The sequence below is a fragment of the Mesoplodon mirus genome (assembly GCF_964341445.2).
Source record: "Mesoplodon mirus genome assembly, chromosome: 19".
NCBI classification, from domain to species: Eukaryota; Metazoa; Chordata; class Mammalia; order Artiodactyla; family Ziphiidae; genus Mesoplodon; species Mesoplodon mirus.
In genome coordinates this window covers 28,461,337-28,477,589 of record NC_138995.1, presented here as the reverse complement: position 1 = coordinate 28,477,589, position 16,253 = coordinate 28,461,337, and the positions used below count along the sequence as shown (strand labels likewise).

General features: G+C 39.6%; 1 protein-coding gene across 2 annotated transcripts in view; it reads left to right on the top strand.

The window, feature by feature from the left end:
* NUP93 (nucleoporin 93) overlaps positions 1 to 16,253 on the top strand; it is a 104,550-nt gene that overhangs the window by 22,828 nt on the left and 65,469 nt on the right. For both annotated transcript variants that reach the window (XM_082607149.1, XM_082607148.1), the window contains exon 3: positions 5,840 to 5,957. In XM_082607149.1, coding sequence (XP_082463275.1) covers positions 5,840 to 5,957 — 118 coding nt within the window. The remainder of the gene's footprint in view (positions 1 to 5,839; positions 5,958 to 16,253) is intronic.

Below are 16,253 nucleotides of genomic sequence, written 5' to 3'. Positions count from 1 at the left end.
GGAAAACCGTCCAGCAGTTTCTCAAAAGGTTAAATATAGAGTTACCATATGACTGAGCAGTTCCACTCCCAGGTTTATACCCAGGAGGAATGAAAACAGTTGTCCACACAAAAACCTGTACATGAGCGTTCATAGCAGCATTACTCATAATCACCAAAAAGTATAAACAGTCGAAATGTCTAACAGCTGATGAATTGATAAATAAAAGTGGCATATCCATATAATGGAATACTATTTGGCAATAAAGAAGAATGAATTACTAATACATGCTCCAACATGGATGAACCTTGAAAACATTATGCTAAGTGAAAGAAGCCAGTCACAAGACTACATGTTGTATAGTTCCATTTATAGAAAATGTCCAGAATAGGCAAATCTGTAGAAACAGAAAGTAGATTAGAGGTTGCCAAGGGAGTGGGTAGATTAGGGGACATAGGGAGTGACTGCTGGTGGGTAGGGTGATTTCTTTTCTGGGTGATGAAAATATTCTAAAATCGATTGTAGTGGTGGTTGCACAAATCTGTGACTATACTAAAACCCACTGAATTATACTTTTTTTTTTTTTAGATTCTTTTTTTCCCCTCTTATTACACTTACTTTTAACACTTTTATTATGGAAATATTAAAACATACACAATAGTAGAGAAAACAGTATAATAAACTCCCAGGTACCCATCACCTATCATATCAACATTCTGCCATTTTTTAAAATTCTTTTTAATTTTTATTTTATATTGGAGTATAGTTGATTAACAATGTTGTGTTAGTTTCAGGTGTACAACAAAGTGATTCATTTATAAATGTATCTGAATTGTACGTTTTAAGTGGGTGATTGTATAGTATGTGAATTATAGCTCAATAAAGCTGTTTTTAAAAAGTAGGTAACACAAACTTATATACCTAACTGCTAATAAAAAAAGAAGGAAGGTGTTTAAAAGTAGCTGAGATTTACTATAATCAGGTTTGGTAAGACATGCAAACATGGATATGACATGACTGTCATGAAGGAAGAAGTTTCTACTCACATTTCTTTTTTTTCTTTTTTTTGGCTGCATTGGGTCTTCATGGCTGTGTACGGGCTTCCTCTAGCTGATGCAAGCGGGGGCTACTCTTCGTTGTGGTGCACCTGCTTCTCATTGCAGTGGCTACTCTTGTTGTGGAGCTCGGGCTCTAGAGCGCAGGCTCAGTAGTTGTGGTGCATGGGCTTAGTTGTTCTGCAGCATGTGGAATCTTCCCTGACCAGGGCTCGAACCCGTGTCTCCTGCATTGGCAGGCGGATTCTTAACCACTGCGCCACCAGGGAAGCCCTCTACTCACATTTCTCTGGAAACAGGAGGCAGGGCATGCCATGCAGGGCCCCTGAGGGAGCACTGAGGTCAGTCAGGGGGCAGAGGAAGCAAGGGGAAAACCTGGGCAAGAGCCTTTACTGAGGTTTCTCTGGGAAGGCAGGGTGAGCAGGCTTAGGATTGGCTAGTTTGAATAGCCTCAGTGGGCTCTAGGGTAAAGGCGCTGTCTCTAGTTGTCTGGTACCTCACCCTGAGATGATTAGGGCAGGGGATAGTGACCCAATGAAGGAGGTGGTTGAGGTATGGGCTCTGGATTGATTAGTGTGCATATGTTCTTATATGCGCTTACAGGCCTCTAGGAATTAGCTAACTGTGGGAGAGGCAGTCACTCCAGTGCCTGCAAGGCCCTAGATGTCAAAGCAACAAATACAGGAAATAAAAAGGTGTGATTAATATAAATGGTGTGGGCTTCCCTGGTGGCGCAGTGGTTGAGAGTCCGCCTGCCGATGCAGGGGACATGGGTTCGTGCCCCGGTCCAGGAAGATCCCACATGCCACGGAGCGGCTGGGCCCGTGAGCCATGGCCGCTGGGCCGGCGCGTCTGGAGCCTGTGCTCCGCAACGGGAAAGGCCACAACAGTGAGAGGCCCGCGTACCACAAAAAATATATATATATAAATGGTGTAAACAAACAAACAAAGGGTTACCTATAGGAAAAGGGAAAAAATAAGGTGAAGATGGACTTTTTTTTATAGATTTGACTTTGGAATTGTATAAATATTTTGTGTAATTATAAAACAAAATTAAATGTCAAAAAAAGAATTCCTAAAGAAGGAAAATAAATGCTCATTCAGTTGGTGACATAATCATTCAGAGAGGAACATTTCCAAGTAATATCTTAATCGGTCTTCAATAATGATATTATTGGTAGAGGGATTGATACTGCTGTTTTGAGACTATTGTGTGTATAGTGTAGGATAAAGCAAATAAGTAGTTAAGGTGGTGATGCTGAGAACTAGGACTTTGGGTATGAGAGAAAGGAGATACAGATAGGAAATCTATGAGGTTAAACCCAAACTTTATGTTTTTAATTTTGAATTGGAAATGTCAGTATGAACTCGTGATGTAATTTATCTTAAGGAAACTGAAACAAAAGTAAAAACTCTATTTGTAGCTCTGCTTACTGAAAGGCTTAGAAACAGCATAGCAATGAGCAAGCAATCTTAGTGCCCAGATAGTGGTCTCTAAAAATCCATTTCGTAATAAAAAGTAACGGGCTCTTTGGAGAGTTGACCGATTCCAGGTCTGGGGCAAGATGAACTTGTCTTGTCATACCAGATGGCAAGGAAGTTATGTAGGTCAACTTGAGTCATGTCAAAAGAACTCAGAAACCAACTTGAAAAGGCTTCTACTGGCCAAAGATGAGATGATTTTGGCCATGATAAGGATAATAACTGCAGTGGATTGAAATACATCAGATATGTTTAAATTCATGAGTTCATAATGATACTCAAGCAAAACTCATCAGTCACCTTTGGAGAATGCTAGAGAATCAACTCATTATTCAGAGTAACCACATAGTTGATGAAGAGTGTCTCTGAGGGGAAATATTCCAGCTAATAGAGACAGAATACCACCATTTTGCAACCTCTAAGGAATTAATGCATCTAAGCAATGATCATCAGTGTCTGGTAACATTCCAAAAAGAGGTAATCAGATATTACATACCTCTTGATAAAAGTCTGAAGTAATTGAACCAAAAAAAATAATAATAATGCCACCTGAATCTGATCAAACCATTAGCACTTACTTTCAATTTACAGGAAATTGGATAGGAGAGGCCGGAGGAACATGTTAAATTACATCATGGGGATGCAATCAGTAAAACCTGTTATGTGGGAAACTACATCCTTGCTGCTTTGAGTCTGGTCCATAGATCAACAGCATAAGCATCAGCTGTGAGCTTTTTAGAAATGGAGACCCTCAGGCCCTATCCCAGACCTACTGAAACAATATGCGTATTAACAAGCTTCCCAGGTGATTCACATGCACATTTCAAGTTTGAGTAGCACTGCTCTATGGAACAAATAATCTAGAGTCTCCAACAAAGAAATTGTAAGAAAAAAAAATGAGATGGAGGGGCAACTCAAATATTAAAAGACATTTGGAGGCATATCAATTATTTGCAGGTAGAGAACTTACTTGTATTCCATTCAAACAAACACATTTTAAAGTTATGAAATAATTAAGAGAATATTTTGGATTTACTTCGAAATAATCTGGGTGGTAGAGAGAGGAAAGTAGGTAGTGATGTAGATGAAAATAGAGTTTGCTACGACACGCTAGTTTTTGAAGCTGGGTGATAGGTACAGGGTTTATTATTTTAATTTCATATTAAGATTTTTTTCTATAATAGTTTAAAAAGGAGTTGGCTAAAATGGCTATAATCAAAAAGGTAGTAACAGGTATTGGCAAGAGTGTGGAAAAAATTAGAACCCTTGTACCTTGCTCATGGGAATATAAAATAGTGTAGCTGCTTTGGAAAATAGTCTGGCAGTTCTTCAGAAGGTTAAACAGGGAGTCAATATATAATCTAGCAGTTCCACTCCTAGGTGTATACCCAAGAGAAATGAAAACATACGTTCACGCAAAAACTTGCACATGAATGTTCATGGCAGCATTTTTTTATAATAACCAAAAAGTGGAAACAACCCAAATGTCCTTCAAATGATGATATGTTCATTAATATAAAATATAGCATATCCATATGATGGAGTACTATTCAATAATAAAAAGAAATGAAGTACTGATACATGCTACAACATGGATGAACCTTGAAAACGTTATGCTCAGTGAAAGAAACCAGTCATGAAAGACCACATATTGTATGATTCCATTTATAGAAAATGTCCAGAGTAGGCAAATTTATAGAGACAGAAAATAAATTAGTGGTTAGAGGGAGATTTATGGAGACATGAGCATTTTATTGATATATTCCCATGACTGCTTATGGAGTGGGGGAAATTTTGGCAGGGAGGGGTGATGAAAATATTCTAAAATAGCTTGTGGCGATGGTTGTACAACTCTGTGAGTATACTAAAACCCATGGAATTCTACACTTTAAATGGGTGAATTGTATGATATGTGAATAATATCTCAGTAAAGCTGTTATAAAAAAGGGAAGGGGAGAGCCTAATACTGATACGCGTGCTCCAGGCTTACCCAACACTAATCAGAATCATTGGGAGGAAAGTTGTCTAGACAATTGTAATGTGCAACCAGGACTGGGAACCACTGTACTAGAAAGTTAGCCATCAAGGATTGTTAGAAGAGAGAGGCAAGATTATCTATTTGAAATGATAGCCTGGAGGGGAAGCCTCAGGGATAGCATCATAGCTGACCAGTCTGCACGGAAGAGACAAAAATCTACAGTGTGGAGCCCTCTGGGTGCACATTATCTATTCCTGTGGTACTAAGTAGAATGGAAATAAGCATGAGAAGTCTTTTCTTTTTTCCAGTAAGTGTGTTAGTTCAGAATTGGTCATCTTCAGTGTAACACCCATAGGTGTTAGGGTTATTTGTGCCGCCAGGTGGTCTAGCTTCTAAGTTACTAAGAATGAGTACAGGCTTTATCGATGGGATTTGGTGGTACTAAATCATAATCCAAAAGCAACAGTCTAAACAATTAATTTCCCTAAGTTTCTTTCTTCCAGAGAATGTTCTAGATATTAGTGAGAATCTATAATTTTTTTTTTGCTCTCCCATTGTTACATTGCTCCAGATGAGTAGACATAAAGCCAGCTGTAGTGTTCCCATCTCTCTTCAAAAGCATTTATTAGTCAGGTGACAGCTTCCTCTACTGTTGGATTGGGCAGCAGAGAGGGAATTTGAAGATGTACTGCACATGGTATTTGGCTTTTGAAGAGAAGCTTTGGAGAACTGGCCTTGGATTCTGGTTTCCCTGCCCTTTGCAAGTTATTGATTGCCCTGGACTTTCAGTTTCCTTAATTAATGAATGAAGTTTAGACTAGGTTCTCCTGAAGCTTCTAAAATTTTGTGGTTTACTACATCTGTCTTTATAGAGGCTGTAAATATAGGATGGTGGTTAAGAGTTTGTGCTGTGGAGCTTGGTGACCTGGCTCTGCTGTTTCCTGGCTCTGTGACTTTTGATAAGTTGGTTAACCTCTTTGCACATTGGTTCCCTCATCTGTAAAACGGGGATTGAGAATAATATCTACCTCACGATTTTCTTTACTATAAAGTGTTTGGAGCAGTCTAGCCTGTAATTTTATCGATATGCTATCAATTTATCCTAGACAGGTCCCTCACTCTAATTTAGGCATGATCAGAACTCTCTCTTACTACCAAATGCAACGTTGTGTCTGTTATCCCAGGTGGTAGATCTTTTTGGAAAGGTATAAAACAACCATACAAAAGTGTTTGGGCAGTATATAAGAAGTTTTAGTTTCATACTAAAAATACTCTCTAGTATTTTAGGAAGCATATTAGATGTTCTAATTCTACTTTTTTCTCCCTGCCCTATATCCTCATATAGGTCAGTTCTCCTCGGGTCTCGGGGACTTGACATATCCCACATCTCCCAGCGATTGGAGAGTCTGAGTGCAGCCACCACCTTTGAGCCTCTTGAGCCTGTGAAGGACACAGACATTCAGGTAAGGGCTGCCAGGTACCAGGACTGGTGCAGGTGCAACCCTGAGCATGCAACCCAGGCTGAAGGCCCTGGCCTTTTGTTCACCAGCTGGTTTAGGAATATCACATTTCTTTGTTAATTCTCTTCTTCCTCAGATATTAAGAGAATGGGAGGCTCAGCTTTGGAGGAACATTGGATTATTTTCAGGGTGCTCTGTAAGGCTGAATTTAGGAAAGCATTTCCGACCTGCACTTTTTAAATTATTGTAATTATGAGCACAGATTTCTCTTCCTTCTTTGGGCTTAATCCAAGGCACGGAGACATTAGTTGTAAGTTTCTCTTGCTTTCTTTGCTAGATCTCAAATAATTTTACTATTCGTCTTCCACATTTCTTTTCTACATCTTGCTTGTATGGCTTGGCAAAGAGCTGGGGAAGCAGAGTACTATTACTGAAACCTACTCATCGATTTCTAGGAAGTATTTGGCTCCATTAGTGGCACCAGGAAATGGTCTGATAGAGCACTCCTGTCTCATTTAACCTAGCATGCCACTGGCACAATTGATTGCTATTTTAATCTAATCAGAAACTGGTATTTTTGTGTGTGTGAGTGTGTGTGTGTGTGTGTGTGTGTGTTCAAAATTGTTAAGGAAAAATCTTGTGATCCATTTAGTTGTTGGGTTTTTTTTTATATTTATTTATTCATTCATTCATTCCTTCAGGCTGCACCAGGTCTTAGTTATGGCATGCAGATTCTTTAGTTGTGGCACATGGACTCTTAGTTGTGGCATGCATGTGGGATCTAGTACCCCAACCAGGGATTGAAACCAGGCCCCCTGCATTGGGAGCACAGAGTCTTACCCACTGGACCACCAGGGAAGTCCTGTGATCCATTTAGTTCTGAGGAATTGGAACACTGACTTGTGTTAGAGTGAAAGGATAGTGGGATACCATTTTTATCATTGATTTACCTTTGAGATGAAAGGATGCAGGTCCTACAAAGGCAAATCCTAGTACAGATGGATCTGTTATTTATTATTTGAGCTCAATTTGAATTAATACTCTTTACTCCACTACCCTTCTGAGAACTGTTTTAATCCATCTATAGTAATGGCCATAATTCTACTGCGTTTATTCCACTTGAGAAACCTAAAACCCTCAACTTTGAGTTGAGAGTTCAGTAACTATAGATATTCATTATTTTCCCTGTTATTGATATGTTCCCAGAGTATGAAAATCCAGTTTTTTTCCAGTTTTATATACTAAATTATATTTGCCTGTCACCTTATAGATGCCTTCTTATTTCCGTGTAATCTTTTTTTTTAATTAATTAATTTATTTTTAGCTGCATTGGGTCTTCATTGCTGTGCGTGGGCTTTCTCTAGTTGCTGCGAGCGGGAGCTACTCGTCGTTTCTGTGCGTGGGCTTCTCATTGTGGTGGGTTCTCTTGTTGCGGAGCATGGACTCTAGGCATGCTGGCTTCAGTAGTTGCAGGACGCAGGCTCAGTAGTTGTGGTGCACGGGCTTAGTTGCTCCGCGGCACGTGGGATCTTCCCAGACCAGGGCTGGAACCCGTGTCCCCTGCACCGGCAAGCGAATGATTCTTAATCGCTGTGCCACCAGGGAAGCCCTTTCCATGTAATCTCAAAATGGCATGTATACTTGCCTCTTTTTTTTTTTTTTTTAAGTTTTAGCTGTTGCTCTCCCCACCTTCTATTTCAACTGCTTGATGCCCTAGAAACAAATACTTACTCCCATAACAGGTGAGTGAATGAGATACAGCTCAAATAATTTGAATAATCACCATATATGTGGGGAAGTATTCCTAATAGTGTGGAAAGAAATGGCACTTGCTGAAAGGTTATTTGTTTGTTAGAGTTGTTTTTAATGTTTAAAATGCCAAATAAGTTGTTTATTTTAAAAACTGCTTTTTAGATTTTCTTTGGCATATTTGTAATACATATTTGGAATACCCAGCAACATTTAGTGATGCACTTCATGAATTCCAACTGATGTGGTACAACATTTTTTGCTTTGAGATATTAATGACAGGTTTATAAATGTATTGAGTCATAATGATCATTTATTCTAACCTTCTACTTTATGCATGAACACTGTCCTTCAATAGCCCCATTAGGTGGCTTCCTAGCAATGCATGCTTGGTCACATCAAAGAGAGTTTCTTAATTTGGAATGAGCATGGCTAAGAGTTTTGGTCCTGCACCACTGGGGAGTCTTTGAACTTTGAGAAGAAGGATGCCTCCATTTCAAAATTTTACCTCTCAGTTGAGCTTTTCTGGAATAGCTTTAAAAATGTGAAGTGGTCACTCTAAGGTAAGTTTTGATTAATTGGGAATTGATCATCTAGACCTGAAGTAAAGATTTAAGACTAACTAATTTCAAAATAAAATCCTCTATTGACTTCATCTTCTTGCCAGCAAAGGCTTAAAGGAGAAAATTTAACTTCTAAAGGGCTGAGTCTTTGGCCTAATCTGAGATAGCTCTAGTGATTGATAGAGATTGGAGTTTTAAGTTGTATTGTGTGGCTCAGCTGATCTATGCCTAAACTTCCTGTACCCATAGTAGTATCATGTCCTTCCCTGACTTCCTGTGTAGTAGTCAAATATAGGAGCCAAGCCAGCTTTCGCCCTTAGCATGGAGTGGTCCTCCTTTTAATTCTTCTCTTAATGTGTTGGTTGTCCAGGAAGAGTTAATTTGGACATTTTCAATTTTTTGTTTTTAAAAAGGCCAGATATACTTTTTTTTTTTTTTTTTTTTTTTTTTTTTTTTTTTTTTTCAGTACGCGGGCCTCTCACTGTTGTGGCCTCTCCCGCTGCGGAGCACAGGCTCCGGACACGCAGGCTCAGCGGCCATGGCTCATAGGCCTAGCCGCTCCACGGCATGTGCTATCTTCCCGGACCGGGGCACGAACCCATGTCCCTTGCATCAGCAGGTGGACTCTCAACCACTGCGCCACCAGGGAAGCCCCAGATATACTTTTTGATGGACGTTTTTTTTATCATTTATTTTTACCAGCTTTACTGAAATATAATTCACATACCATAAATCTGATCGATTTTTGTGTATGAGCTTTTGTTTTCCAACCAGTGCAGTTCTTGAGATGAGAACGTACCCTAATCCCACGTACTGAGTATCAGTCAGAGTGAATTTATTATGTCAGCTTATAAATCCATAAAAGGAAATGCTGAAGGATCCTTTGACAGGTGCTGTCCAAGACTTTGTACCATCCATTGTTTGCATTACTTATAAGCTTGGAAAGGCATTTTCCCATGAATAGGTTGTCCTTTTCTGTTTCGTAAACATTGATTGTATTTCCTTCTTTTTCTAATGGAGCTTGAAATTAATACAGGTTTTTTGTTGTTTGTCATAAACAGTGATGTTGGCATGCATTGATAATGCATTTTTAAAAGACTGCTGTGGCCAGCAAAAGTAACATATTTAAATAAACCCACTTAAATATATGTATGGCTGATGCTAGGGGAATTTTTTTTAATGTTTATTGATTTAATTTTTGGAAATGGTCATAAAGAAGGCCTACACATTTTTGTAATGGAGCTGAAGAGCCATAACTGTTAAGAGGACATGGTACTAAAACAACTGTACTGCTCTGTTCTGAGTGACTTTGTGGTGCTTGCAAGCATGGTTCCTCTCAGAGATCCACTTGCTCCCTTCCGTCTTTGGAAAACAATATAGAGGGCAGACTGCACGTTTGTACTGTGGTCTGAACAGACCTGATGTACCATGGGTGATGTGTATTATAGAGTAATAAAGTGCACAGTTACACAGTTCAGTTATATTCTGGGCTTTTTCCCTAGATTACATGTATTTTTCAAGAAGGCTCTGCAGAAACAGCCTGGGTTGGCCATAAAAAATGGGAGCTGCAGTTTCTCGGCGTTAGGCTGTAATATTTCCAAATGGCATTAAACCAAAATATAATAATATTATTGCTGAACTTACTGTATTAGATTCCTATGGCTGCCACAGCAAATTGCCACAAACTTAGTGGCCTAAAACATTAGAAATGCATTCTCTCACAGTCTGGAGCTCAGAACTTTGAAATTGGGGTGTTGGCAGCGCCCTCCGAAGGCACAAGAGGAGACTGTCCTCTTTTAGCTTCTGGTGGCTCCTGACATTCCTTCATCTGTGGCAGCATAAGTCCAGTCTGCCTCCATCTTCATAGGTTTTTTGTCAGGTGTGTCAAATCCATTTTTCCCTTCTCTTATAAGGACACCAGCCATTGGATTTAGGGCCCACCCTAACTCCAAGGTGGTCTCATCTTGAGATGCTTACTTTAATTACATTTGCAGAGACCCCATTTCCAAATAAGATCACGTTCACTGGTGCCAGGAGTTAGGACTTAGACATATATTTTTGGCAGTACCCACTTCAACCCACTATACTTACAGTGCCAGAAAATTTAAAACTGTCAATTAACTGTAATAAATGAAACATCTTCAAATCTAACTCTGTTTCATGGAGGAGTTTCAGGATAAGACGTCTATTTCTAGTTGTTTCAGGGACTGCAAACCTCAACCAAGTATCTGATCTCATCCTCAGCACTCTCTTTCAGGCCTTTGGAAAGTGAGGCTGACTACCCTTGTCTGATTCCAGAGTTTAGTCATAGTCATTCTCTCCAAACAGGTTAATGTTCTATAATGTATTTAAGAGATTTCTCAAGAGACATTTTCCAACTAGAGACAGTCTGATTTTTTTTAAGTATTTTTAAGTACTCTAGTTTACAGGGTAAGTATAGGTAGGATTAAATTGGGGGGTGTGTGAGAGAGAGATTTCTACTTCAGCTAACCAGGTTACCAAACTCTTTCATTTTCCTTTTATACTTTAGGCCTTTGCTCACCCCCTTCCTTTAGCGTGGAGTAGCACCTCTGAAAATGTCTGAGCCATAATTTCAGTCTGACCCTCTTAAGGCTTTCCTAGATGCCACCTCTTTCATAGTCTCAGATCTCTCTTCCCATGGCCTCCAAATATAGCATGTTGGCTTTACTGCTTAGGAAAAAACAAAACTTTCTGAATGTTCCCCCACAAAGTAAACAACTTTATGTTGTTGGAATTGACTTAGCAACCAATTTAAATCATGATAAATGAAAATGTAGTCCCTTCTACACACAAAAAAACCCTATATGGAACTAAATGTCTTCATAATATGCTCAATTTCCAGATGGAAATCTGTCCTGTATGAATAAAGAGAAAAAGAAGTCTTAAAAAGAGGATAAAATAACTATAAGAAAATGGTGCAATAATAATTGACTTGTTAAAAACTCGTTCTACTTACCACACTATATCTATAATAAAATTTTCATTATTTCCTTCCTTTTTCTGTCCTTGGTAACGTAGAGTATACTCAAACCACTCTTAGCTTATCTTTTAAATAATCAGAAGAAGCTAAATGGCTTTGGTAAGCATAAAAATGAATCACTGGTGGTATAATCCCATATCACCTAAATTGTTATTTTCGTAGTTTATCTTTTAATTTTATACCTTCAGAATTAAGGTACTGCTGATTAAATGCAGCTGTGTATTACAGCTAAGAGGAAAAGTAGTTGTCTTGAGTGCTAATTGTGTGTTTGTAGTACTGGCAAGTTGTTGGTAGGGAATTGGTTCCAGAAATCCTGTGGCAGTTTGTTGAAAAGAAGTTTAGACTTTCTTAGAGTGATTAGTATGCTAATAGCAGTTCTTCAGGATTAGTACTGGCAAAGTATTAATATTGAGGGAAAGGTGCAGTAAGCTTTCCCTAGCTCGAATTAGTTGAGGGAGGGTGCATTCTGAATGGGTGAACAATATCTTAATTCTGGAATTATTTTTAAAGAAATGTAGTTGTCATTTTCATCTATTCCTAGAAACTGCAACTGCTAAGTGTGTGTACCAAGGAGAGGTCTTACCAAAGCTGTTTTAGTAAATTAAGGAAGAGATGAGGTTCATTCATAAGAGTTGCATCTATTTGCATACTGATAATTTGTATAGCAATTCTGAGAAATGGTTTAAGTAGGCAAAACATACTTATCTTCCTTATTGTTTCTGCTCTTAATATGCTTGAGCAGTCTTTTCTGCAAATAATAGTGATCTAGCCCAAATTGGATGATTAGAAATTTTGAATTGATGGACTCTGAAGGAATAAAACTTTGCTCTTCAAATGTTTTCACATAATATAAAAATGTAAGAGACTGTTGCATGGAATCTAACAGTGTGAAGATTTTTAGTTAAGCATTTGATTTATTGACCTCCTTTGTTATATTCCTCTTGCTCCTAAGAGAGTCAGTGGGAAGTTCATGGTAACCTTTCTTATGAATTTTTAGAGGACTTTAATGGATATTTGAATCTTGCCCTTTCCCAGCTTATAACAGCTGCCTATCCTGGACTTGAAACTATAGGTAATGCTCTTGGGTTCACTAGCAAATGAATCCAATTCCCACTGGATCCAAAGCCCGTTAGTTAGAGAGAAACCCTTTTCTAGAACAAATACCAGGTACGTTTTAGGCCAGAATTCAGTTGTAGTGGCTGAGGTGCGTGTGGAAAAGACACACATCACACTGTGTCCTGTGTTCTTGTTCAGGGCAGTAGCTGTGCTAGGCTTCGTCTCTTGGGTAAACACTGCGGTGCCCACATCACCCCCACTTATTTGCTGTTCCTTGTCATTAAACCCTGACCCAGAGTAAATCTCAGAGCTGGTAAAAACCAGTAAACATGTAAAAAGGAAAAAATAGTGTCTTCACAGAGGCAGGTTAATGTGCCATCCTATTTTGTGTTTATAATTAGGTAGTCTAATGCTGATTGCTGTGGTAAGTACTGAAATGATTTAATTTTTCTGCCTGTTTGTGATAAGGGGAAAGGTAGACATTATGGTATGGTGGCAAAGTATGCAGTTGTATTAAAGTGTCCTCTGAATGGAATTAAAAATGGTAACTTTGGAATAAAAATGGTTGTTAAAGGCATCGTCTGTGGAAAATGTGAAAAACTGCTTTTATGTGAGCCAAGGATATAAGATTTCAGCTTTTTTACTTAACCATTCACACTTACTCCTGAATGCAGGGCTTTCAGAACAAGCAAGTAAATGGATGCTGAATGCATTCTGTGCAGGCAGGAAATGACAGGCTTTTTTGTCTTCTCAGAGGTTTCTTATATCCTGTAGTGAGCAGGGGAATATCAATTTCCAACTTAAGAAAGAAGTTGGAATGGTTCTGTAAGAGTATTTTGGAAGAAGCCCACGGCTAAAATATTTATCTAACAATTTAATAGAGCTTCAAGTATTGGCCAGGCCCTGGTGCCTTTGAACTGGAGTTGAGTCATCCCCTCCCTCTTTACCAGCTTCTCTTAACCTGTCGATATCTATTGATGCTCCAGTACTCCGGAGATGGGGAACATATATTGTTATCTTCACTCTGGTATCTTTAAATTGCTTGGTTTCAGGAATCAGAAATGGGCTAAACTGGTTGATTTAAATGGGGGTTAAAACCTTGTCAAATATTGAATGCACTACGGTAGACCAGTCTGTCATTCTCAGATGGCAGCCCTTGACCCTGTGCACCACTTTGATCTGCTTGCCACAGCGCCCTGTGATCTCTTATTTCTGTTTCGCAGTGTTCAGTCCATGGCTTCCCAGGCCAGCAGCCTGATGCGGCTCCTTCCATTGGTGGTGGTTACAAAGTGTGGCTCCCTAGTTATAAAACTTTGGGGCCCAGGTTCTCCTTGTCTCCACTAAAAATCCGCATTCTGTGAAGGAACTGAGAGAGGGGCTCAGACAGGAGATACTCCTGGTTTTGCTTTTTTCTGTTTGTTGGTTGGCAGGGACCAGGAAAAGAAGCTGGGAGGTAGGATGAACAACGTCCTCTACTGACAAGACCAGTACTATAATTTCTTTTGCTGCAGAGCTCCCAGAACCAGGGTGTATTGCTTCCTTTTTGAGCATTTTCCTGTCTTGCAAATGGTTGGCTTCCATCTTGCACTTCAGATATGGAGAGGTTGAGTGAGTCCCATGCTCAGGGTGAAGGCAGCTCCTGGTCTCCATCGCTAACGATGAGCAGCGGTGCACGCGCTGCTTCAGTTATCCTGGAGGGCAGAAGGGCTAGTCCCCGCTTCTCACCATGGAGTGGCTGTGAGGCCGAGATACTGTGAGGCCGAGATACCATCAGCAAAATCCCGCCTGTGCTTTTCAGAAAACCACAGCACTTGAAGCACTGCAGCAGAATCTGCTGAGCAGGGCTGGGCGTGACACAGCTTCCAAGAAACTGTACAAAAAGAACCTTTGTCTTATAAAACACATTTACAACTAGAGCCAGGCTATTCATTTAGTTTGTAACACAAATGGGAGGATTAGGTCAGCAGAACGTAAGTGGGAGTGTGGATTCACTGGCTGATTTTTATTACTACCTGATTTGATTTATTTCTTTGAATGACATGAGCACAAGGATGTGGGGCAGAGTTTTCTCCATTCCTCCTTTATCTATTTAAAAAAAATTGTCTAATTAGAAAAAGCTGTCTTACTATCTTAGGGACAGCCATGGAAGGTTATAATATGCTTGATTTGCTCAAGGTACCAAAATATACTTGTATGATATTATCTGGGAGTGCTTTCTCATTTCTTACTCGGTTCTCTGTTATCCACAGTGCATATGAGTCTGTCTCAGCAGAAGCAGTCTCTAAATGAGCAGGGCCTGGTGAATCCTTGAAGGTTTAAGGCATTCACAGTAGCACTTGGCTCTGTGATGAGGCCCCACACTGCCCCACATGTCTTCCTGTTGAAGGAATATGGTGATGGGTGTTGTATTCAGAAGGTGCTTACATAATCCGTGCTTCTCAAGTTTCTTTTTTCCCAGTTTATCTCAGACTGAGAGATACTTTTATAAAATACAGCAAAAATGAATTACTAGAAAAAAATGAAATAAAAGACATGCAGAATATAAGCCTTAGGTTTTGTTTTTTGTTTGTTTGTTTGTTTTTGGCCATGCCATGAGGCTTGTGGGATCTTAGTTCCCCAACCAGGGTTGATCTTGGGCCCCAGCAGTGAAAGCATGGATCCTAACGACTGCCAGGGCCAGGGAATTCCTGTAAGCCTTAGTTTTTTAAATTCAGTGGACATAGAATTACTCTGTCAGGTTGCTATAAAAGTTTCTAAATGCTGATTCTCAGATTTTGTACTTACCTGCTGCAGATTGGGAACAGACTACTTGTGGACGGGTGCTTCTTCAGCTGTACTTTGGGTAGTACTAGTTTCAGTAGCTATGTTTTCTTCCTTTCTCCCCCCCCCACCCCCGCCGCCACTTTCCCTCCTCATCTCTCTCCCCTTCCTTTCCTGTCTCCCTTCCTTTCTTTTGTTTAGTTTACTTGTTGGTACAGTGAAACATGGCTCCAAAGACAATTTTGAATTCCGGTTTTCTGTTTTACCCCAGCTAAAATAGGGAAGGCAAAGCTAAGGTTTACTGAACATTTATTGTGTCCAGACACTGTACTGAGCACTCTCTGGGTTTCCTCATTCAGTCCTTCCAGTAACCCTCTGAGGCAGTTACTATTGTTAATTCCATTTCACCAAGGAGGAGCCTAAGGCCTAAAAGGCTATTATGCCAGACTTGAAGTCCCTTCTGTGGGTTTGAGTTCAGTACTATTCCCTTATTCCTCTAGGTTTTAAGCTTCATTGTAGACTAATTTCCACGTTATATTTGAAGGAGAAAGGTGGTAGAAATAGGAAATAGAGGTATAATTGATCACTCATTTAGAGCAAAATAAAGAGTACAAAGCCCACAGAGAATGGATGTGGTGGGCATCGCTCTTATTTATATAAGCTTAGTAGTAAAATAATGTTGATTGAGGGAGAAGCTGGAATGTGCTTTCTAAACTTTAATACAAACACTGCTGGTTTGGGGGGAAGATGAGTTTTGCAGGAAGGCCAAACGTGCTTCCTCCGTTTATCTCCAGGTGCTGGGTTTTTTGCCATAGTTTTCTGCTTGCTGAGCTGTCAGTTTAATTTACTGTCTAAAGCCCAGCCTATTATTTCTCAGTTTTGCTGCCCTACAGGTACACTGTAAAGGATTTCTGTGAAGTCCTGGAGCAGCTTTTAGTTTTGAAATGCCAAGGCTTTGTGCTTGTAAAAATAGGTGGGGTTCAGCTTCTTGCTTGATCATCTTTGTTTTGTTTTGCTTCTGAAGCTGAGCTGGAGTTAGAAGGATGATGCTAGAAGCAATTTAAAGGGCACATCAAATTTTTACTGTAATCCTGAACTATTGATTGTTGACTTATTTGTAGGTTTAATGCAGACCCATTTCCTTACTTAGCGTCTGACTGGCCATTAAGC